This window comes from Plectropomus leopardus, chromosome 11 (genome assembly GCF_008729295.1).
Source record: "Plectropomus leopardus isolate mb chromosome 11, YSFRI_Pleo_2.0, whole genome shotgun sequence".
NCBI classification, from domain to species: Eukaryota; Metazoa; Chordata; class Actinopteri; order Perciformes; family Serranidae; genus Plectropomus; species Plectropomus leopardus.
In genome coordinates this window covers 16,963,425-16,988,493 of record NC_056473.1, presented here as the reverse complement: position 1 = coordinate 16,988,493, position 25,069 = coordinate 16,963,425, and the positions used below count along the sequence as shown (strand labels likewise).

General features: G+C 39.2%; 1 protein-coding gene across 6 annotated transcripts in view; it reads right to left on the bottom strand.

The window, feature by feature from the left end:
• Positions 1-25,069, bottom strand: part of LOC121949958 (suppressor of tumorigenicity 7 protein homolog) — a 73,717-nt gene that overhangs the window by 9,262 nt on the left and 39,386 nt on the right. For 4 of the 6 annotated variants that reach the window (XM_042495827.1, XM_042495828.1, XM_042495831.1 and 1 more), the window contains 8 exons: positions 14,438-14,520; positions 8,611-8,770; positions 4,653-4,707; positions 3,857-3,972; positions 3,393-3,468; positions 1,754-1,908; positions 1,534-1,631; positions 1,125-1,254 (listed from right to left, as the gene is read on the bottom strand). In XM_042495827.1, the coding sequence (XP_042351761.1) occupies positions 1,125-1,254; positions 1,534-1,631; positions 1,754-1,908; positions 3,393-3,468; positions 3,857-3,972; positions 4,653-4,707; positions 8,611-8,770; positions 14,438-14,520 (873 nt within the window). The remainder of the gene's footprint in view (positions 1-1,124; positions 1,255-1,533; positions 1,632-1,753; positions 1,909-3,392; positions 3,469-3,856; positions 3,973-4,652; positions 4,708-8,610; positions 8,771-14,437; positions 14,521-25,069) is intronic. The other 2 variants (XM_042495829.1, XM_042495830.1) reach the window with 1 other exon arrangement.

The window sequence follows — 25,069 nt, the reverse complement described above, 5'->3', positions numbered from 1 at the left end:
GTGCCACCTGCTACTCAGCAATCATTCACACGCACTCACACACCGACGTGGCATCAGGAGCAATTTGGGGTTCAGTATCTTGATCAAGGATACTGTGACATGTTGCCTGGAGGAGCCAGGGATCTTTTCTTGGTTGTTTTCTTCCTCTTCTACTTCTTCTTGGTCTTGTTCTTCTACACTTCATGTACTGAATTAGTTAAATTTTCTCAATAATATTGGAAAAAAAAAAACAACCCAAAAACTTATTATAAATTATATTTCTAGCAGCTTAAAGGCTTCAGAGTAGGTGGAACCACTTTGCCCAAATCAAAAAAGTTAAATTCTAATTAAACGCTTTGGGGCATGTGAACACACGTCTCATCAGACCTTATTATGCGTCCATGTAAACAGGTAATATTCTAATTATAATGACTTCAAGCCGACTGAAGAAATATTGTTACTGTCATGACTGTCAGGAAGGCGTTAATGTGTAGTTTTTGGCAGCTTAGATCAGTTGCTACAGTTGTCTAGATGCCATCTATGTGTGCAGGTACCTGATCCCTGATAAACATTATCAGTAAAAAGTGGAAACAACCAATTCTTTTTTCATTTTGTGATCTCAAGATAAGGGCATAATTATAAAATAAGTAAATAAAAATAAATAAATAATTGCAAGCACAGCTGTTCTCAGCTTTCGTGGCTATGAAAGTACAGGTCTGCATTATTACATTTCACAATTTCTATGTTCAAAACAAACATTAACCAGTCTGTAGAAAAACAGGAAAGTTATTTAATCCTTTGAAACCCAAGTAAATTGGCTTGATTTCTTTAAAAAAAAAAAAAAACATAGGATGGAGGCAATCAGCAACAAAAGAAGAAAGGATGCAAAAGTTATCAAGAAATTAGAAACAAGAAGAGAAAATTACCTGTAAAAAAACAAAGAAAAGAGAGAGAAAAAGGTTTGACATTTTAAATACTTCTGTAAGGTGTCTGAATGCAGCAAAAGCAAAGTGATGCTGCTCCAGGTCTAACACTGTTACTGAACCTTTAAGTGGGCTCACCTCACAAAATCATTCACTTGCAAAGTACAGTTCAAATTTGCCGTCATACATAAAAGCATTAAACTGTTTGTTTGAGTCTCTCACCGTCGTACTTGGCCAGAACAGCCTGGACATCGGCGTAGTTCTGGAGCTCTAGTAGCGACTCCAGCAGGTTTTCGTGGATGTTGAACATACTGAGGAGAGGGAACTCCTTCATTAACTGGAAAACACACAACTGTTGTTACATGTAATACCGGACAGGGGGCCACACATGCACAGTCAGCAGACAAGAGCTTTGGGTCATCATTATGCAGTTACAGAACACTGTCTAGTTAAAGCCGTGTAATCTCAGTGAATGTCTGACATGTCGTGTCATCTCCTGACAGCCGTAATCACACTGAGAGCTTTTCATGTCATCAGAATCAAAGAACAACCTCCTGTCAGTCGTGTGTGTGTGTGTACGTGTGTGTGTGTGTGTGTGTGTGTGTATTCTTCTGGCAGGCTCTATACTTACATCTCTCATCATTTTTACAGCTTCTCTTGTTCGGCCAAGTTTCCTGGAACACATGGCCAGTCTTCTTTTTATGTACACCAATACATTGGTGTCTCTTCCTGGTGGACGCACACAAACACATAATGTAACACACACAAACTACTTTCTATTGTCCACTGTTGTCCATATAATGAAATTATGGCAAGCATGATGGACCAGTTTCCCACACGCTCATACTCACTGTGCTGAGCTTCATATTGTGTACCGTGATGTTGGAGCTGTTGGCTGCGGCGATAGCAGCCCTCTCCGGCTTTTAGCGCCTGTTTAAACAAACGTTCAGCCTCCATGATGGTTGTTGCTTCTTCCTCTGCCAGCAGGATGTACGCTGTCGCACAACTACAGGAGGAGAGGAGAGGAGAGGAGAGGAGAGGAGAGGAGGACCGGGATCTGTTAACCAGGAAATTACAAACTAACTTATTCTCATATCCTCATTCATTAATTTACCAACTCAATATACAAGGTGTCTTGTTTGTCTACACAGCGTGGCATCTCGGTGCTATAAAACTGCTTTTACGCTTCATGTATTGGTAAGAAGCATCTGACAGAGCACTGATCAAAGAAGTTTGCCTCTGAGTCAACGGGCTGTCACGGCCTTGATATGAGCTGAAAGCATTGCTACAATTCCTCTGCAGTGACTTTGTAGTCACAGATGTGACTAAAAATAAACTCACGCTCCCATGAAAACAACTCGTCTTCCCCTATGAATGATGCAGGTACACAGACGGCCAATCTGTGATGAGATGCATCATCCCTCCCACCAACAAAACCTGCAGTTTACTATCTTTCAGGTTCTTCCATATGGAAGTCTGCTGACTTGAGGACAGCATTGGGATTGGGATCTCGGAGCAGGCAGCCAAAAGACAATCTGTGAGTTCTGCAATTCGCTGGAAGACAGTAGATGTCATTTATGAAATGCTAGTACATCTGTGAGTAGATTTGCACATAAAACACCTTGGTACTAAAAACCTACACCGGATAGATGAGCGTGGGAAACTCTGATTTGATTTTAGGCACGTGTGTATGTTTATGAATGTCAATCAAGCATAAATTGACAGCGCACCCCCACTAGTCAGCAATTAGCATACATCCGTGCCGATGAATAGCCATATAAGGAGGTGATAATTACTATGGATAGGTGTATCCTGTCAAACACGCTGCAAACAAAGAAAGAAAGAAAGAGAGAAAAACATTTCTGAGTTTTAAGTTATTTTGGGGTAAGTAAAGTTAGGAATTGTTTTTTGTTTTTTTCTGTTGGTGGTGGTGTTCGGGGTTCGGGCAGGCCGGGTTATAATTTCTCACTATTCCATCGGGCTTGAATTGGGTCGGCTTCTTGCAGTAACGTTTCTGTATTTTCTTTTCATTATGAAACTGTCGTGAACCGTCACGTGTTTAAATGGCATTTTGGCAGGAGTTTTAATAGACTAAATCGAGAAGGAAAGTGAAATAGAGGGGGGAGAGAAAAGGAAAATGACATAACAACCGGTGGAGAGAGGGCACGCATTCAAGAGAGGGACGGAAAATGAGAGGAAGAGAAAGGAGGGCTGCAAGGTGGATTGGTTGGCACTGTTTGCGTCTGCTACTCCAGCAGTGGGAGAGATGTGTGTAATATGCAGCCCAGAGTGGTAATAGTCTGCGTGCTGCATCGTCATGGATTGTCAAATTAAAAATTGCGGGGCACGTCATACGTTCTAAGGACTCCCTTTTTTACTGGGTGTAATCATTAATTGTCACTGCTATCAGCACAGATGAATTAACATATTCATAGAATTTTAAAAACAAACAGCAACACAGAGAGGAAACTATAGAGGAAGTGAACTCACTCTTCGAGCTCCAGAGCTTCATGTGCTGCAGAGATGCGAGCCTGTGGGTTCCTCTCTCTCCATGCCTTCTGCATAACTGCCACCAAACAAACACACATAGAAACATATTTAAAGGCCCAACTTTGTATAAAAAGATAAGAATCATGTTTTCCCACCACACACAGCTCTCATGTGCAGCGTTTTTTTTTGTTACTAACTTCCTGTAGGAGGCAAACTGAAAAGAATAAGTGCTTGAAGACACAACAACATCGAGTGGATTTTTTTAGCATTACATAAACCGAAAGGTAGAGATGGCTCAATCAGGTTGGGTTGAATTCAACACAGTTTTCATTAAGATATAGAGAGTTAAAATGTGCTCTACCAAACAGCTGAGCAGGACTTTAAAAGGTTGAACGATTGGGAAAAACAGTAATACCTGTACTAAAAATTAAGGTGCTGTATTTTATGTGCAAGTGTTTGCTTACTGGCGTCAGCAGGCCGGAGGTGGTCTGAGTCACAGGTAAAGAAGGTCTGGTGGTCTTGTGCCGACAGGTTCATGTCGTAGTATGTCAGCGGCTCTCGACCTGTTACCCACGTATATCTGAACACACGCACAGAAATTCATAATCAGCAGCAGACAAAGTGAGAGAATGAAAGACCTGAGCTAATTTAGTTGCTCAGATGTGAGCAAGATGTCGTTCAGATAACAGTAAATGAGTCATGGGCTGTGCTGGCATAATGGGTTTTGTACTTGAATGAGATTGGCCTAAGTTAAGAGCTGGAGCTCAACATGCCGGTTAATAGGTAGAGAACATGACGAGATAATTACAACATAAGAAATGGAAAAAAATGGAGGATGACACATGGAAGAGAGAATAAAAGGCAGAATGACAGAGAACTAAAACTGAAGAGAACAAACCAAAAGGGAGGAAAGATAAAGAAACGTGAAGGGAGAAGAATAGATGACAAGATGCACAGGGAGAAAAGAGGAGGGAGGATAAGGAATGAAAGATGATCCAAAGAGAAAATAAATGGCGTGAAGACAAAGAGGAGAGAAAATGAGGAGAAAACACCAAACAGATAAAAGAATGCAAGGTGCAAAAAAAAAAAAAAAAGAAAAGAAACAGCATATCAAAGACAGATGAGGAAAAAAAAGAGTATAGACACGAGAAAGAGTGATTAGGAAAACAAACATACAGATCAGAGAGAGGGAGGAAAGAGAGAGACAGTGGAGCCTCCAGAGGGTTTTCAGATGCAGGTTGCTCAGCTGCTGTCACTCACCGATTATATTCGGCTCCACGAAATAAATTCAGCGGATTTCTCCATACTTTACATTCTGCAGGAAGGAAAGAGAGAGAGAGAGAGAACAACACTGGTGATCAGTGTCGGGGGTAAAGTTGACACTGAGCCTCCTCGCCACACTTCAAAGGGCTCGACTGTGCTTTCTGCCATCCGCCCTGCAGCTGCCTGACTGGCTATCGACCTCTTTGAGAGCACAGCTGACAGGCAACGGGCCTAAAAACTCCTCAGTGACCAAAACATGCTTCTGCACAAACTCTTAATGCTGTCAGGAAACCGAGTCTGTGTTTTGGCTAACGGCACTGAACAGGGGTCTGTACCATGAAGCAAGCTCAGCAGAGCCAGACTCTCTTTTCCTGAGGTGGCCTGACAAACCTTAAAGCCTCAGTCAGAGATAATGGTACCACGAAGGTGGTTATCACCTGTCTCTGTTAACTCAGGCTCTAGGCTTTCACATAAAACAAGCCAAATGATGTGTTCAGCCTGTCATTTGACACTTAAAAATGATCAATTGTGTGCCGCCTACTTCTGCCTTGTAATAATTTATTAAAGTGTTACAGTAAAAAGCAATACTGTTGCTTAAATTAAGGCGAGAGGAAAGCTGGCAGAAAATGACTTATTGTGTGAATACAAAAGTTTATATAGCCTCTTCATTTTATCACTAATGTGACAGCTGCTCATTCTGCAGTCCTGAAACTTGATGCAGTGGATTGAAACATCATAATCATCTGAAGGGATTATATCGCAATGTGTGTCCAGCTAACCTCACTCACTTCCCACAAAAACTCAAACCAGGTGCATGCTGGCCCACACACACACACACACACACACACACACACACACACACACACACACAGACCTCTCTTGTTTTGCCTCTTTCGCTGCATTCCCACCAAAATGAACATGTGCTGTTTCCCTTTTTTATTATTTGATTTTTGTTTAATTCTGTTTTGGCAGAAGTCAGTAAATCTTTGATATTTTGCCTTAATAAATGACTTCAAATGATCAACTGTTAATTTAATCAACTACTAATTTCAGCACTAGCCTGTATCTTTATATCCAACCACTCTTATGTCCAAATCATACCAATGATTCACATTTTTTACTTTTTATTAAGTAGGAAAGCCACTGCAAACGGTTTCAGGACAAACACTAAAGCCCTTAATGAGGAACATTAGAATCCATTCAGTCACACGCGCCTATTGAATTCATGCTATACTACATTCGTTCATTTCAAGTGTAGAGCCACAACCAATCAATCAAGTGACTTAAAACTGTCTGTCTCAGACTTCTGCTATAACAAAGAAAGAGAATATGCGACACCCTGTAACTCTGATTTCAATGGAAGGATTTACATTGAGTAGATTATTAGCCAGAAAACTGAGGATTAGTACAGTCGAAATAATTAGACTGCCTTTCTTGCCTCAGTCATGGCTTGTTGATTTAACGCAGCACACATAATCCTTTTTAATGCAAAGTTGTTTGGCTGAAAACAAAAGCAGGCTGCGTCATGCTTCCACAAACAGTTCAACAACATCAACCTTTGGAAGAAACTTGCAGAGATTATATTGATCAAGTGACTTCATACATCATTACCATTTGAACTTCAACTTTTATTGCAGCTTTGGCTTGCTGCTAATACGGTTTTTATTGTATAGGAATGCTGCTGTAAAGACGCAGACTGAGCTTCTTAATGCATGCTGCATTATGGATGCATATGTAGGATAAATGTTTTCCTGTATTATCTGCAATGGAACCAAAGGAATTATTCAGTGCAAAGAAGTCTCCTCTTTTGAAATGAATGATTTTCCACAGGGGAGCAAATTCACATATAACGGATTACCCACGATCAAAGCATCGCTGATGTAGAACTGAGGCTAAGAAGAGGCTAAGCTGAGCTCACTCTGAGTGACTGTGGAGGATATCGCTGGACAGACTTGAATTTCTAAGATCTCCTCTGGTGGGGTTCAACAAATACACTGTTAGTCACTCAAAAGACAGTATGGCCCTCACAATACTGAATGTTAAAAAGAAAGTTCCCTTCTTAAACCATACTTTTATACATACTTTACGAATCAACAGATCAATTATCCATTCATGAGTGACAAACTGCAGCTGAGGAAAAAAAAGAAGTCATGGAATGCTCCATCTGCTGCGATGTGTTCACGGACCGCGAAAAACACTGGACATTGGAGCGATCAAAGAGAATGATACATGGGGACATATGGATTTTAAAGGATGCCAAGAACAAAACAAATAACAAAACAGCCAGTCTCTGGAAAACACTGAAATTGTAGCTTTATTCAGACCAAAAGTTCAAAAAGAGAAGCACCAAAGTCTCAAATGAAAGCATAAAACCAGTATATGTGTAGTCAATGATCAAAATAGCTGCTCCATAAACACTAAGAATAGTGAAACCATAACTATAATAAAGATATATATTTGTAATTACAGCAGGAAGCAACACACTGAAACAAAACTCAGCTGGATTGTCTTAAATGAACCCGCGATATGCTCAAACAGACAGTCTATGATTAGATGTCATTTCATCAACTCCAAAACCTCTTCCAGGATGACGTGTACTGTTTTAGTGGTAATAGCTGTCCATATGTGCCACAGAAAATAATAATTTTGATATAAATACAATATAAGTAAAAACAAGTGTGAAAGCCTCTCCCAAATCATACAGTAAAATCAATGTTTCATTGCCTTCAGCAGGCCAGTGGGGTTTGTTGCAGTACGGCTGAAAAACTGCTTTGACATTTCACAACATTTTAGCTCTTTAGTTCTCCTTTTTGAAGTTAACACAGCAGAACCGAACTGAAGGGCCCTGTATTCCTGCAGCAGTGAACAGTCAACCAACGAGATCTGGAGCTGAAAAGCTAGAGTGAGCAGGCACTCTGAGCCAGCCCTTTGGAGCAGTCAGATAAATACATTACGCTGATCCAAGCCGGCAGTCGACTGTCGGTCAATATTTGGCCGTCTGTGAGCGTCAGTGGCCCTAACAACCACATGAATACAGATGTTCGGCCCCATCTTAACATTACCAATCCCATCTGACATACACCATATACACACATACATGAAGACACAGACACAGTCTCAGTCTCACTCACACTCACACACACACACACACACACACACACAAAAGCTGAATATTTGTTATTAATATTCATATTTGTTTATTCCTATACATTTTTAATCACTCCCTTATAATAACTGGCCTATTAATTATTTTTCAATATATGTATTACTGTTATTTTATTGCTGTTATGTGTTTATTATTATTATTGTTATCATCATTATTTTATTAGTTTTTTACCTCTTTCTTCCATATTTCACATCTAACAGACTACCCATACAACAATTTGTAAATATGTTACTGTAAGTGACAGTGACCCCAAAATCTCAACAGTACAATTTTCCTTATTTGGCTTGCTGAAGTTTTTTTTTCCTTTTTTGTTTTTTTATATTCACCTTTCAAGTTCTGTGTTAAATTATTTCTTTTTTTGTCCGTGTGTGTGTGTGTGTGTGTTATTTTTGTTCATTTTTGTTTTGTGCCTTAAGTCACCATTGTTTAAATTTGCACCAATTCAAAAAAAAAAGTTTGTGTGTTTGAGTTAAAAACAGCTCGAAAAAGTTGCTTTTTAAGGGACCAAGGTAGATTAACAGCATCAAAACTTTATCTATTGTACAACACTCTCTTGATCTCTTAATGCATACTTTTGCACTTAGTCCTTGTTTTTACTTAAATTTACCCAAGTGTGAGTTATGGAAAATATTCACTATGATGTGAAACAGCAAAACAAATCTGTATTGAAAGTACGCTGCCAAGATTCTGCTGTAAAATGTAGGCGCTGTCTTGCTTTTTGTTTTGATGCATCTAACAGCTCTATGATGAGCTCTTATGTCTGTAGTGTATATCCCTATTAGCGCTTACCGGACACACTTTGTCGATTGGAATCGGCCTCCCCATTACTGGTGTTGGAGTTGCTGGGGGAGCTGCTGTCCACTCCACCCAGCAGGGGGCGCAGGTGGCTCACAGACACCTGCTCGATGAAGGAGGTCCCATATTTCCTGAAGTACCACCACTCAAATATCTGAAGGAAAGGGGAGAGAGAGAAAGAGAATATTTAACCCTTTAATAATAATCATTCATCATCTTTCGTTCAAAAACTTGGGAAGACAGCAATGAACAATAAAAGGAGAAATTACCCAAAAATTTGCAAGAAGTTAGTTAAAAGGTTTAAGAAAATTACCTGGAAATTAACAAACAAGAAGGAAAAAGGAAAAAAAAAACAAGAACAAAAAGTAAATGAAAAATGGAAGTGTTCTTCTATAACATAATGTTCAATATATGAGTATGATAATTATAAATATAGTTTTTCCCTAGCTTTTTTCTTTTCTTCTCTAGACATTTCCCCAGGCTTTTAAAAATTTTTTTTCCAAATCTACTAATTTCTTCGTGCAACATTTCCCATCAAATTGCTTATTGCCTTTTCCCCCATGTTTTTGAGAGAAATCACATCAATTTGCTCAGGGATCAAAGGTTTAAATATTGTGAAAGGCATCTAAAAGCAGCACTGGAAAAGTGATGTCACTCCAGGTTTCAAAGGGTTAATTTAACATAAGGAAGACCACATGGAGAGTTGTTTCAGTTTAGATGAAAAGGAATATTTGATGTTTCAGTCCACACAGAGATAGTAAATCTAGAGGATCCAGACACACAGCGATCCCACATAAAACAGGATGTACATGCAAAGACAATTACTGGCTGGTAAATGGTTCAGAAAAACACCTTGTCAGCTGAATAACTTCAGCTCTGCTTCGCTAGAGGCTATTTCCTGTCTGCTTCTCACACAATTTTTATGATTTTAATTAGAATGTGGACTAAACTACTTCAGCGATTAACACTGTCTGCATCACTGGGTCTCAGCCGTGTGCCACAAAGGTCCAGGAGTGTACTTCTCCAGAATTTTACCAATCACCACCTTCATCCAGGGACCAGCAGAGAGGAACTAATCAGTGAATCCTGCTGTTTGGTTGGATTGAAAATCTGCACTGTTGGGTCATGGTGGCACAAGCTTGAGAACCACTCAGGTGGCAGAGTGGGTCGTCCATTAATCTGCTGTTGAAGTGTCCCTGAGCAAAGTACTGAAGCTGAGGCTGTTCCAGATGAGCAGGCCAGCGCTTTGCATATCTGTGTGTGTGTGTGTGTGTGTGTGTGTGTGTGTGTGTGTGTGTGTGTGTATTTGGGTGATTGAGGGCACTGTAAAAAACTTTGTTGTGCTCTCAGGTTAAAACCACTGCATACTGTTAGTGCAGTCCACTTCCCTTTCTGTCTTGCCCCCTACTGGGTTTGAACATCAGTCTTCTGTAATAACGGTATTCACTCAAGTTTCAAACACAACATCTGCCTTGGGATACTATAGAACCACTTTGATAATATCTTAAGGTTGCTGGTTTGACTCCAGAACAGCTGTTAATCTTCACAAACACAGACTAAGGATGCCACAGTGAGAACATGTTCCCCCTGGTTAATAAACTCAACATGACACTGGTGTTACTGATTACATCAGACATCTGACATGAAAAGATATTTGCAGATGACACTGAATATCTGTAAAGCACTTTCTCTTATCTTTAAGATTAGATCTTCAGATATCCCCCTTATGTTAAACAAAACGGCACAGATTAGGTGTTGCTGTGGTAATGTTTGCTTTTCTTTTCAATAAACTGCGGCTCAGGCCAGCAGCAGCTCCCTCCTCCTCCTCCTCCTCCTCCTCCTCCTCCTCCTCATCCCTCTGTTCTCTCACAGGGTGCATTCTCTGTCCGAGATGACTGTTTCCTCCTCTATCATCCTCTTCATCTCCTCAACATTTGGGTCATAATCCCCACAGTAGTGTTAGTAGTGCTGGTCCCTAAATGTTACCTTGCACGTAAGGTCCCAGCTTGCCTTTGCGTTGTGACTCTGCTGCTGTACAGACACTTTCAGTTTGCAGTAATTGAAAAATATGTATTATTAATTAAAGTGTCCATTGTCCAAGTTTTGATAACACAATTAGTATTTTACAAATTAGAGTTTTTATCTGATTGATGTGGGCACTGAATATAAAATAAACTGTTTTGAAAAAGAAAAACAATGTTGAAGGTGATGGGAAAGTAATATAATCACTGTGATCAATTTATGCACAAACACGGTGTAAGGGCCCTGACACACCAAAACTACAGTCAGCCGAGGTGACTGTTGGGCCGTTGGTTAGCATCCGTTGCTCTAGATTTTGTGGTGTGTCCCATCCTGTTGGCACGAGTCAGCCCTTGCATATTGAATTGGCAGTGGAGCCCGTCAGTAAATGAAATCACTCTGATTGGCAGTTCAGCTCAGTGGAGGAGAAGCGAGGAAAGAAAACAAAGCGCTCAAGTCAAAACTGCGTGAGATCAAAACAAAATTTGTTTTAGTAGTTATGATTATGTTTTTAGCCATTGAGCTCTTCAGCAGAAATGGTTTGTAATAGTTGGTATTATTGTTCGCTGGAAAGTTAATATATACTATATAATTTGTTCTTTCAACACTGGGTTGTGTTAGAAATGTGCTAAATGAATCTGTCCTATCGGTCCTCTGGTTTCTCTATTTTGAATGACTATTACAAACTACTGACTCCTTCTGCTATGGAGAGTTTTTTCCTCTCACACAGGCGCAGGATGTACATGATGGTTGGCTGTTGCCCGTAGTCTTTGCGATGTGTTCAGGTACAACTTTTTGGCCAACACACGAGATGAGAGGTGACGCAACAGTCGGCCACAGTCGCCGCTAGTTCTTTGATGTTGGTTCGGTGTGTCTGTGCCTTTACACCAGTAACACCAAGTACCACAGCAAGCTTGACTCAAAGTGCACATCAATGAAACACTTTCCATATAATCAACAATTACCACCAAGCTGCCTGGTGGAGCTGTTTAGTGGAGGGCTGTGACTATAAATATTAAGTGAGAACGTTGTTCAAAGACTGAAGAGAAAAAGACAAAGCAATGGCTTGAAAATATACTAATATAAGAGCCACTCGTGATAACACTTTTAATTACTGAGTGTGTGATAAACATCCCGAATACTGATGAGAGCTACAGTATTTTACTAAATATACAGACTGCCATCTGGCAAAGCTGCAATACTGTCAGCCTGTGCCTGAGGGAGGAAGTGATTTTTTGATGGGACTTATCTAAAACACCTCGGTGGAAACCTACCTAATTGGGACATAAACATATTTACCATTTATATAGAAATGACAAGAGCCAGTCCAACAAAACCAACTGGCTTCCACCAGTTTCTTCATCATCTCACAGAGCATGTGCAAAGCTCAACACCTTTTCCAAGTAGCCTACGCATGTTGGCCAATAGCCCGCAGGGAAGAGAGAGTGAGTTAATTAAGAGAGGAGCTATTTTAAAATACAGACCAACCACTGCTGCACAGTTGGCTGTCTCTGGGAAGAACTTGAAAGAGAGAAAAAATACCTGCGTAAGTAGGAAAAACCTTTCCAGCAGTTTCACTATATTTCTTCCCTGCTTTGATTATATTTTTTCACATCTTTATTTGTTCTAGTCATTTTTTTAAAGATCGACGTATATCAAACATTTTTGCCTTTACTAGAGCAGCTGAGAGAGAAGTGGCAGCTCAGTATGCAGGTCAGCGATTTGGCACCACTAGTCATCAGTTAGGTGCTGCAACCAGATTAACCGTTTAATGCACGGAGATGCAAAGCTCTATTAATAACTTTACCCACATCCCACAAAACACCCCAAAGTGTGTTCTCAGTAGTTTCAAAAGCGCTAAAAGCACTGAAAGTATGTTGTGGTCTAATACGCCAGGAGGCAGGATGGGACGGGGACAGCCATTTTTTTGCACTCATCTTATAAAAGACATAATGAGTATAGCTTTCCTCTCTCTTCAGCTCTTCTTGGCCTCTGAAACTGTGATTATAGCTCTAAAAAATTACATCCTGGGCTCATAATGTCACCTTGGGATCCATCTCTAAAAATTAATTTTTCTCTCTCTAACATTATGAATGAGAGTGTCAATTGAGAGCGCGCAGTCATCAACCTTAAAGCGTCATTTTTACATTTAGCTGATGCATCAGAACAACGTACAATGGGTATTAAAGCGGGAGGCTGAAAGCACTGAAGTTAATAGCTAAGAGTCATACCCACTGTAGTTAGTAAAGGCAACCCTTTGAAACCTGGAACAACATCACATTATTTTGTGCTGCATTCATACATTTCAGAAGTATTTAAGTATGTGAAACCTGAGCAAAATGGTTTGATTTATTTCGAAAACATGGGAAACAAGGCAATCAGCCATTTTGCAAAAAATGTTCTGGAAATAGCAAAACGTTAGTAAGACTATTATTATGATCATAATTTAATATTTTAAATTACAGAATTATCTTTTTTTACACACTTTTCTGGGGTTATTTCCTTGTTTTTTCTTTTTCTTTTTAATCTTTGCTCCTTTTTCCTTCTTTCTCACTAATTTGCAGATAATTTTCTTGTAACTTTTTTGCTAATTTTGGGGGATTTTTTTTTAAGTTGCTTTTTGCCTTTTTCCAATGTTTTTAAAAGAAATTAATTTCCATAGGTTCTACAGAGGACTGCACCTTATTTTGAGGGTGGAGGGGGTAGAGGGTTTTTTTATGCGCTGGGGAGGGGGTTATTTTTTAAATTTTGGATTAGGGTAGGGACATACAAATTTAAATGGTTGTAATTTTTAGTTATTTTTAAAACCTTTTGAACCCCAAAATCTGATGGTAGGTTTGAAAAGCATGTTTTCTTCGAAACTGTAAAAATCCCAACATTTATTATCGCTACAAACTCTGACATACCTTGAACGCATCATGCAGGAAGAATGTCGGGAAACATAACCAAATCTAAGCTTAAAATAGTAATATTTTACCATAATCAATTTATTCTACATGTCTCATTTAAATATTCACCAAAAATAAACTATTTGCACTTAAGAGATCCTGTAAAAAAACATAAAATTCTGCACCCCTGCATGCTTGCCAAAAATGAAAATCCAAAGCTTATTTCAATTCTAGGATTTCGCTTTGAACTTTCAAACATTAAAAGGTCAAGTTTTTTAAAATTCATTAACATCCGCTTTGCCAAGTTACTGAAATTATTCTGGCCGGCTGCTGCTGCCACAGTTATGTACAGTTTATTTGGCAAAATGTGCATTATGCACACATTGCTAATGCTGGCTTTGCTGGCAGCTTTGAGGAGGGTAATGATTAAAAAACAACAAAATCATACCCCAACCACCCCCCTCTCAGAAGAACAATTATTTTCAACAGGTGATATCTATGATTTGTGAGATCATTTCTTGTTTTAAAAATGAATACTGCTACCAAAATGATGACCAACGTCATATTAAAAGTCAAAACTGCATTTAGTAATTTCAGATTCATTTAGAAGTCATACTCTGAACTTTTGTACATTCCCCTGGATAATACTTTGCACATTTTTACACAAAACTACCACTACTTAAACTGTTTAGCTTTTTCCATTTTAAATCAGATATATTGTACATATTTGTATTATTTTTTTCATATTTTTATTGCATTTATTTTACTATTCTATATTTATGTTTGTTGAATTTTATTCTTTGTTTTCTTTTTGATTTTTCTCTTTAATGCAAGGTGGCAAATTTCTTTTATGTAAACCTTACTTAGACATAAATCAGATTCTGACTCTGACTGAAATAAGTGACTTTTCTTACCAATATGAGTCCTGATATGAGGGAGGAAGTGCCCGTCAGAGCCACATAAAATTTGGGCGTCAGGGTGTTGAGAAACATGCTTACTGCAGAGACACAAAAAGAAGAAAAAACAGATAGGTTAGACGATTAAACACAACAAATCTCTTGTCTGGACTGAAAAGAAATATATATCAGACCAGACATTTGTAGAATCAAATGCTGTATATCAGTATAAAACTAGGTTACACCTGCACAGAAGACAAGTAAAGACTGCAAGAACAACTTAAAAAACACTCAAGCACGCTTGTGATCACAAGACATGAAACGTTTCATGCTAAAACATGGCATCTACATGCAGTGTTTGGCATATCCCACAGAGCCTTGCTGCTGAGACGTGAAACTGCACAACACCAAGAAATCGGGGTGAGGCGTACAACAGAGTGAAGACACACTGTGGTTAGAAAACCAGGGAGGAAACTGAGCTTGACTGGCAGCTGAAATATACTATTTACAAGCAGTTTACAAAACTTTGCCAAGAAAAAAATGACTTCTAGCATGGAAAAAGTCACGTACATGGTGTCCTAATGGGGCTTACAGAGAAGAAACAGCAGTCACTTTACCTGAATTTGACGTAATGTGTAGCTGATAGTTAATTTCCTGAGCCTGGCAGTCAACCTCAGCTAAAACTGTCCTGAACTCTGGGCTACTGCAGCAGACAGGAAACTACACATTCGCTACTACTCTAATTAGAACAAGCAAGTCTCATCAGTGCTGTTAGCGGCTATAAAATGTGATAGAAGTCAGAATGGACTATTAAAAATGTAGTTAAGTATTATAAGCTTAACTTAAACTTAAAATAAAAATATTCCAAAACCAAACCAGCCCTCATCACCTGTCAATCCCCTTACATTTAAGTCAGTTTTCTATACAGGGTTAGCTGTAACCTACTATATTAGGCCAGGGGGTTTAGCAAGTCGGCCATTAAATTGATCAGTTCATACCTTTCAGGAAAGACTCAGGCCGCATTCCCACTGCATGAAAAGCCTGCTAACACCACTCGCTAACATCTGGCTTTTTAATGCAATGGTAATGCGTACAATCTGCATTCAAACTCGGGTCAAATGACTGCAGTAGTCACAGGTGTTTATCATTTCTGGCTTCAGTCGGCATTAATGGAAACACAGCACATTTTTTACTGTTGGTATTTTGTATATATATATATATGTATATAAACCTTAAACTGTTGTTATTATTTAATTAATTAGCATTATCTATTTTTATTATCATAATTTCATATAAAGTCCAATGTCAGGGAATGTTCCTTTTTGTGAAAATGGAGAATAAAAACTTAAAAAAAAAAAAAGAAAAAAAAAGGGAGATGACATTCTGATTGGTTAAATGCATGTAATGCCCAAACACATCTCTTGTGCCTTACTTTGCTCCCAGAAAGTGCACCATTTAAGTGGTTGGACTCCCCTGACATTCACTTTCACTATGCATTTCAGACTTTCTGCTATATGGTTAAAATAGGGCCCAGAGTCAATGATCCATATCGAACAGGTTTTGCAATGTAGAGCTAATCCATGCTCCTCTTAAAACGCCAGCCTCCATCAAAAATTATGATACATTTTGGCCAATATGTATTTCTATTCTAGCTGCTGTGTTAGACGGTAATGTATTCATAGTTTATGTAGCAGATTATTTAGAGATTTTCATGTGCTGTGAAGAGTTATTGTTGCAAGTTAATTTCCTGCCCCGAGTGTTGGAAGGAATGAGCGTGACTAAATTGTTTTAGCTGAAACACTTGTGATATGATTTTGCTTTCAGGATGAAGCAACAAAAACAGTGTCACAGTGTCCTCCTCTGCCATCTGTTTCCAATTTGTGTTTTCAATTTCACAAACATCCCTTTGAGACAAAAAATCACTGTTACAAAAGTGACAGATGATATTTGGAGCTATGACCTTTCTATTTATTAGCTGAGAACTACGTTTATTTAAGAATGTAAAGTTGAAGGTGAAATTCTTTTTTTGGTGGATTACAATGTTGATTCTGCATTTATGCTTTATTATCGGTCTCCTTTAGTCATGGAAATATAAGCTTAAAGAAAAATAGCAGGGTTAAGTGACTGAGGGGGAAAGCATGCAAGTAGTGATCTGTTTGGAGAGATTAGCACCTTTTACACAGCCTGTGGGAATATCGCGTCGTTATGCCGCGTCACCATTCCGAATTTAGGGTAGGATTACGAAATGGAGGGACAAAGTTGTCGCGCATTTATGCCAACATGCAATGTAGCAACAGTGCCAAAATGGTGTCTGGAAGGAGGAAAGGAAGCTGTTGGTAGTTAGCGGCTAACTCAAAAGAAGAAGAACAGTGGCAGTACGTGTCCGCAAATTGGGAAAACAAGATTTGGAAGTTCTTTACCCTCTGAGCAGAGGACGAGATCAGCCGCTTTATAACAGACAATGTAAATGTTTGTGACTGACATGTTGTGCCACTGCTATAGTTTATAAAGCACTGTTGATGCGTATTTCACGTGTCACACTAGAGGTTGTTGTGTTAAATGTCACGCCTCTTTTGCTTCTGCGATGCCGGCATGCTATCTAAAATACCACACTGGAGCGACATGAGTCCACCATTGTTCGGTTCTGTGTAAAAATTTAGGAGGCATAAAGAAGGGAATTATTGGCAGTCCTATAGCATGGTCTCTGAGTAAAAAGGTCTACAAAATGCTAACTGGCTGGTAACACCTGGAGTAACGGTTATACAGTCCAGTCCTTGCAGGGCTGACCACTCTGTGCATTCTGTGTGTAGACATTCTCCAGCACAGTTATCATTACCAACAGATGTGGCAGCAAAAAAAAAGAGGAAAAAAGTAAGTGATATCATTAATAAAGCAGTTCATTCTATACTTTTTTAAGGATTGTTTTTTGGCTTTTCAGCCATTATTTGTGATAGGACAGCTCCAAATGTGAAAGGGGGAGAGAGAGGGGATGATATGCATCAAAGGGCCAAGGCCAAAATCAAACCCACGGCTACTGCGGTGTGGACACAGCCTCTGTACATGGGTTGCCGGCTCTACCAATTGAGCTACTCGGTGCCCTACATTTGTTTTTTGGTGGTCTGCTAAATTGCACCATCATTTCTGCTGGTGGCTAGAGGCGACCTTCCCCTCCTATATTTGGCTGAGATTCTCCAGGCTGTAGTAAATGATGGTCTACTGATAGACTACTGCTCCATCATTGTGTTGGGTTGTCATGTTAAATCACTAGGAGTCACATTGAGGATAGGGAAGGTAGGAAAAAGACCCCACTCTATGCACCCCAGCGTAATACCCACAAAGAACGCACAAATACCCACAGACACACACACATACACACACGTGCATAAACTAAGTGCAGCTGGACAGCTATTCACTGCTGTGAAGTGGAGGCTCTCGTCCTTGCAGAAAAGGGTCTTTCAGATTGGCCTGGGGTAACAGCTGCTGTCAGCCTGCACTGATGAGAGGATACTGCTGTCTGGTTGGCAAAGGACTCTCATCTTCATCAAGCCAGAAAAAATGTCGCCATAATTGACATACGGTCTATTGACAGAAAACAACGAAGCAGGGTGGCTATAATCCAAAAGTTACGAGTGGAAACAGATAACTTTTAAACTTTGTCTCTAGAGAGATAACCATAAATCAGAATGCTTTTACACAATGTAGGAAACTATATAAGGTAAATGGGAACTTGGAATAACAAATGGTGTTTGTTGTGTTGAGGTGGTTTGTTCCAATTCTGCCAAAAAACCTGTCCAGCACTTCACATAGAATAAGTGATTCTTCTGTACTTGTGCCATGTATATAACAAGGTCAATGAGACATGTTCGGGATCCCGCTTCATGTGCAGTGAATAAAACAATCATCAATTGAGCCATAGAAAAGAAAAAAAAAGAATCAATACCACCAGAAATGTATGAACCAGTGGTTAACTGCAGAGGATATTTTTGACCAGTAATGTATGCAATTTTGCTTATCTTCAGTTTACTGCACTGTGCACCACTGGGGTCGCTTGGGCGCTAGCTACCGGCGCCACTCATTCAGCGATAACTGCTAGCAGCACTGTCCTGACCCAGCAGCGCTGCTGTGACAGTATTGTGCCCGCCCTCCGGTCTCCCCCAGGGTCACGCCACTTAGTAAGTGGCTTAAGTTTGAGCCACAAACCCCCTTTAGCCTTTTTTAAACATTACTGTTAGCTCTGTTAGCACCATTAGAGCACGACTAGAGGTGCTGAAATAGTTAACAATGCTTAAGTCTATGCATGTTAACAAGGCTAGCAACCTGTCACCAAAGTCAACAGGAAAAAAGAGCCAAGACATCGACAACACAAAATATTAAAATGTCACCACCTTTAAATAAATAGTGCTTTACAGTGCCAAAGCTTACTAAGTCAGTGGAGGATAACTACAGCAAGCTACTTGGGAAAACAAAAGCGCTCTCCTCTTCCTGATTTGGTTGCACAATGGTTGACGCACTTCCTTGCTGAGAAGCCTTCAGTTTTTTACCCGGTGGCAGATGTAATTGTGTAGTGAAAGCGAGGCTTATAGAGAAACAATCTAAACACTGATGGCGTCACTATTCTAAAGCAATTACACTGTGCAATCAACATTTACTTCACAATGATAAAGGTTAAGGCGATAAACGTATCTATTGCCACTTTAAATTAAAACACAAACAAAACTTTAAAATCTGCATCAAACAGTTGCTTTCACTAATGAAACGATTAGACAATTGAAAAGGGATTTAAGCCATTTAATTTAGTAGATATAATACATAAAATGTAAAACAAGCCATTGGAAAATATCACCTTGGGCTCTGTGAACAGGTGGTGGATATTTTTCCTCATATGGAGACTTTCTACAGACAAAAAAATATCAGCGAATTAAAACAATTGTTCATTGCAGCCGAATTTGATTCATCTTTGTGCAAGACACCATTAGTGGGGTTGCGTAATTAAAAAATAGATCTTTTAGCTGGATGCCCTGGAATAAAGTCCTGCAGACAGAAATCATTCATCCTCCTTGTGTAATTTAATTACTTAATCCACAGGCAATGTTATAACACAAATTTCTCATTTGGAGATCAACTGAGTCTCAGACTAAATTAAACCAAAATGTAATTACGCTTCAATGTCACACAATTAACTTTAGAATCAGAATGACACGGCTGATGCCAAATAAGATGCTCAAGTCTCACGATGAGGTGGATCAGGGACGATCATGAAGCAGAATGGTTTGGACAGAATGCTGTTCAAGGTAAACAGACACAAGGAATAAAAAATGTGTTTATTGTGTAGTCAGATGGGTGGTATTGCCTACAAACTGGTCTTGCACTTTCCTTAGATTTAAAGTAATTCTTCTGTACTTCTGCCATGTGTATAACAAGGCCAGTGAGACATACTCGCAAACCCTCTTTGTCTGCAGCAAATACAGCAATCATTCAATACGACTTGGAATGTATGCACCTTTGAACACTTAAATTACATACAGGGGAAGAGAGGGGATTGTCTCTCTCACGACATCTCACAGCAGATTTGGCTTTTGTGGAATTCAAAATCAGCCCACTGATTGTGGCAAGCCACCCTCAAGTCAAACTCCTTTTTAACCTTCGTTTATTTAGTTCTGCACAATAAAGATCTGCAGATTCTCCTCACATTCAGCTCCTTACCAGCTGCAAATATTATTTCGAGCAGAACGAGTCTGTCCGACCACATTGAAAAATTTAAGTATTTATAGTAGGGATTGTGCTTGGGCTTTGTGTAATATTTCATATGTGATGCTAACAACCCCTCTTACGACCACTAGTGCACTACTTATTTTCAGCTTTTTAGACTAATAAATACATTAGAGAAACCCACAAAATGTTACAAATAGTAGTATTCTTACACCTATTTTTCTTACCAATACAAAAATACAACTGTACACCTTTTGAATTCAACTTTGTCCTGGTTACAAAACACTGTAGAGGCTTAACTGCTCAATTAACTCATCATAAAACACACTTCATTCAAACTTGACAGAAACAAAATAAAACTCACCCAAACCATTTTAGTTACTCTTACCAGTAGTGTAGTTGTCCACTGTTCCAACAATCACCTGCTCTGGTTTGGCTTGACATAAATACTTGACTTACCAAGTTAAATTTAAAAAACATGCTGTTACATCACATGATCTCTCTCTGCCGGCCGATTACAGTCCTGTAACTTATCCCCTTACCACTAGGTGTCATGGTGTCTTTCAGCTCAGCTGCCTGTTCTACCAGCAGAGACCAGAGACGTGTAGTGCTGAGCACTACATACAATGAGTTTAATAGAAAGAAAGAGTGCTTTTATTGAAAAACATATCTTTTGAATTTCTAAAGAAAGAATTGGTTGTACTGAGCTATGTAGGGTCTGATCAAGTTCTTTGTTTTACATCAACTGGGGTGATGTAAGGGGTGCACACCCTGCACAGTGCTATACACTGAGTGCCATAAATAACGACAAAACGAAGTATGAAAACCTTTATTTATGTAATTTATCTATGTTTTGATCACTTGTTTCATCTGAGCTCAGTGTGAGAGTCCCCTGAGTCTGGCTGTCATCTGCGTTGCATGGTGTATCACTGCCCTGCTCGGAGGAGAGACAGACAGCAGTAGACACAACCACACCCGCTACGCCACTGCAAGTGTAACAAAAGCCCCACAAACAAAATGCCAATAAGAATTTATTAATGTAATCCACACAAAGGATGTACAGATGATGAAAACTGACACAACCCCCTAGCCCACCTCACCTGATCTGACACCAGAGAGGTGTGAGAGGAGGGGATGTCAAAGCTATTTGAACATACAACTAGCAGTCCTGGCTGAGTTTACTAAAGGCTTAAGCCCCTCACCAAGTGTATTTCTCTATAGATAAGATCACCAAAATGCACGAAGTAAAGCTGCAAATTATTATTTTCATTATCGTGTAATCTGTCACTCATTTTTCACATAATCTCTTAATGTCTTAAATGGTGAAAATTTCCTATCACAAGTTCCAAGAGCCAAAAGTAAGATCCTCAAATATCTACTCTTGTACAGCACACCAAAAATAATTTATTAACAATAGGAATCATTCATCAAATTCGCTTCCAGTTAATTTGCCCTCACTTCATACGACTTAACTGATTCATCAACTGTTTCAGCACCAGCCTTGCGTCCAACACTATTTTTATTAAAGGGAGGAGACTATTTCTTATTCACAAATGTTTATTGCTTGGCCCATATTCAAACTGCTGACCCTGTTTCTGACACAGGTTCACTTCTCTACCTCTCTGGCAGATAACACTCCCGTGTGTTTACACTGTTAAGGATGCAGCAGCCAGAGAGCATGTTGGGAGGATAACGTGATAAACTGAAGGGACAAATTCTAACAGACAGACTGAGGACTAAATGTCACCGGCAACAACAGGAGATGTGACCTTTACTGAAGAGGGGCTGGTCGGCAGACTGCTGGCCTGACCGGAATGATAAAAGACACAGACTGACACACACGTGAACAAGCACACATTCAAACATACTCTGGCTCTCATAAATGCACAGTCACACACACACATAGATCTTTGTCCTTTCACTACAAAAGAGAACAAACGAAACGTCTATTTCATTATGCATTCATGAAAAGTTCTTATGCTTTTCAATGTTAGTACCATCATTTGTCAGACAGGGCTGACACGTATTCTGCCCTGCAACAGCCTTCAGTAGGTCAAACTGAAAAAGACTCAGCTGCAACTTACAATTATTATATATATTATTTTTCACGATTAAGTAGTTGCTTGTTGTACAAAACAGTAGAAACACTGAGAAAAGCCTGTTACATATCCTACAGGCTATAGTGACTTCATTAAATATCTTATTTTGTCCAACCAACATTTCTGAACCCAAAAATATCAGATTCACTAGAATGTAAAGACCAAGGAAAGCACCAAATTCTAACATTTCAGAATGATTTAGAGGATTAAAAATAACTACTGAGTGATTTTCTGTTGAGTGAGTGATTGATTACCTTTCTTATGCTTGCAGCCCTACATAGATTACTTAAAGTAACATTTTGTCCAAAGTATTGTTAGAACAGATGTAAATAGCAGAGACTATCGACTGCTGACAAACTCTATAAAGTAAAGTCACAATGTATTGGGGTGTGGCACATTTTGTTAGCATTGTGCTCATGTACGCTTAATATGACACAATGAATTTATGAGATTTAAGTGCTAATATTCATACTACATAACTTTATTAGGGAGAAGCCCAGTTTTATGGTCAACTCCTCATATGTTGAACAAGTTAACACAAACTTATCTCATTTTAGGGATGTATGATAATACACACATAATTGATATCGGCTGATAATGGCTTTAAAATGAAACACCAGAATCGGCCAACATTCTGATTTCTTTCACAAACCATTCTTTTTTTCACTGACATAATGAACGTGTACAAAACCTCAACCCTAAGATAAAGCATTTTCTTACTTTACACAACACATGAATATTACATATACTGAAAAGCATTGTATTTTATCATCTGCTGGTGGCCCATTGTGATAAAAGTATGCACAATATGATATTAATTCCACTACAGAAGAGACTTGATGATCACTAAAATTAGGTGGGGGAAAGAAAGCGGATATATTAATATCTGTTATCTGCCAACTGAGTTGTTAGATATCTGCTTATCGGATATTGGCAAAAAATCCAATATTGTGCATTCCTTCTCATTTTTATTATTTGCAAAGCCCTTTGTGAAGTTTCCTACCCACAGATATACACATCAGCATCAGCAGACCTGTTGATGTTTGAACTAATGGCAATAGAACTATATAACTTACTTGTCTTATACGTGTGAAATTAAATGTTTAGGATGGAAGTCTTGCTACACTGCTCTAAACCGGTGAGACTGAGTTGAAGTCCTTACTCTATTTTGGATGCAAACACCCTCAAACATAAAAGTTTCAACATTTTTATTTCTTAGTTTTAAATCCCCTGTATGTAAAACAAAACAGTGAAAGACAATGACTTAAAACAAAAGGCCAAAGCTACACAGAAATAGCTTAAGAACATCAATATTAATTTACAACAGTAGCCAAATCAGAGTCAAAATCTCAACCCTGTAGCATTAAATTTAGGACTTGAAAACTGCTCATCTAATCATGCTCATCAACAGCTGTACCACATCTGTCGAAGTGCATTACTGAATTCCTTTTTAATGTCTGCTTTGAAAACAGTGATTCAGTGGTGAGTTTTAGAGCTCACATATGGAGCTCAAATGTGTGTCCTTCAGAATGTCTTTACCAAGTGTCACTAAAAGGCGCTGCTGTGTTGTAAAACTAAATCAAGCCATAAAGTACGTATTTACTGACTTATTAATTCTAAGAGTATTTTATAGTTTCTGATTTAATGTTTTTAGATTGTTTCTTAACAGCTTAGTAAATGTTAAGATGGACAAATGACATTGGTTCCAGAAATGAAAAAAACGGAATCAAGTAAACATTATCAAGTTGGGAGATCCTGCAGGCCACCTGCATCCTAACCTGTGAGTCACTCCAGTTCGGCTGCTCATCCCTGAAATGTTTGTTGGCAGGGCCGATTAGGGAACGCCTCATAGCCTGGCTCGTGTGGCTGGCCCTGACTGATGGGGCTGCTAGCAGAGCATGCCTGGGTCTAACTACCTCCTCTGACCTTTGGTCAAGGAGGACTGCAGCCAGCATCTGTCACAGCTGCAGTGGCTGGTAGGTTAGTCTCTGTGTGTCACATGTGTATGGACTGTGTTTCTATGTGGTTATGAGCGTCTGTGCTGTCGATTTTGTGTGTGTGTGTGTGTAAACAATTAAAAGCATGCAGAAAAATGGACCAGCTTTATGAACAACACTGACACATCGAACACTTTTCAGTGCCATCCGCAATTATTGTAGGTTTTTTTTTTACTTAACACCCCGGTAGGCATCATTCAAAGCTGTCATACCAGCACTGCTAAATCCAGACACCTCAAACTTATCTTAAACATAAGAAGGAAATACAAACAGAGAAAGAGAGAGTGTGGCATCCAAGTACAGGGAGAGACAAGAGACTAACCCAAAATCCCTCATTTAGAATTCTGAAAATCTATTTTGGGTGTCAGGAGAAGTTCTTCCAAACAATGGCCGTAGTGCAGAACTAGTACTATATCCTTTATGTGAGGAAACACAGAAGCACCAGCAAAATCTCTCTGCCAAGCAGACCGGGAATCAAAATCAAACAAAACCACAGTTGAGAAAAGAATCATATATAGAGAAAAGAATCCATATAACAAAGTGTGAATCATCCAATAATTATGTGCCTCTCCACCACCAATCTAATGCGACAGATTCAAGGTCACCATGACCTTGACCACCGAAATCGAATCAGTTCATCCTTGAGTCCAATATTTGTGCCAAATTTAACAAAATTCCCTCAAGGTGCTTCAGAAATCATTTCCATGAGAAAGGGCTGGACAGCCGGATGGATGGACAGATGGACAGACAACCCGAAAACATAATGCCTCCGGCCTCTTCTATCACCGACGTAGACATAAAAATGCTGCCTTAACTACCTGATGCACACATGAAAGATAACAGCA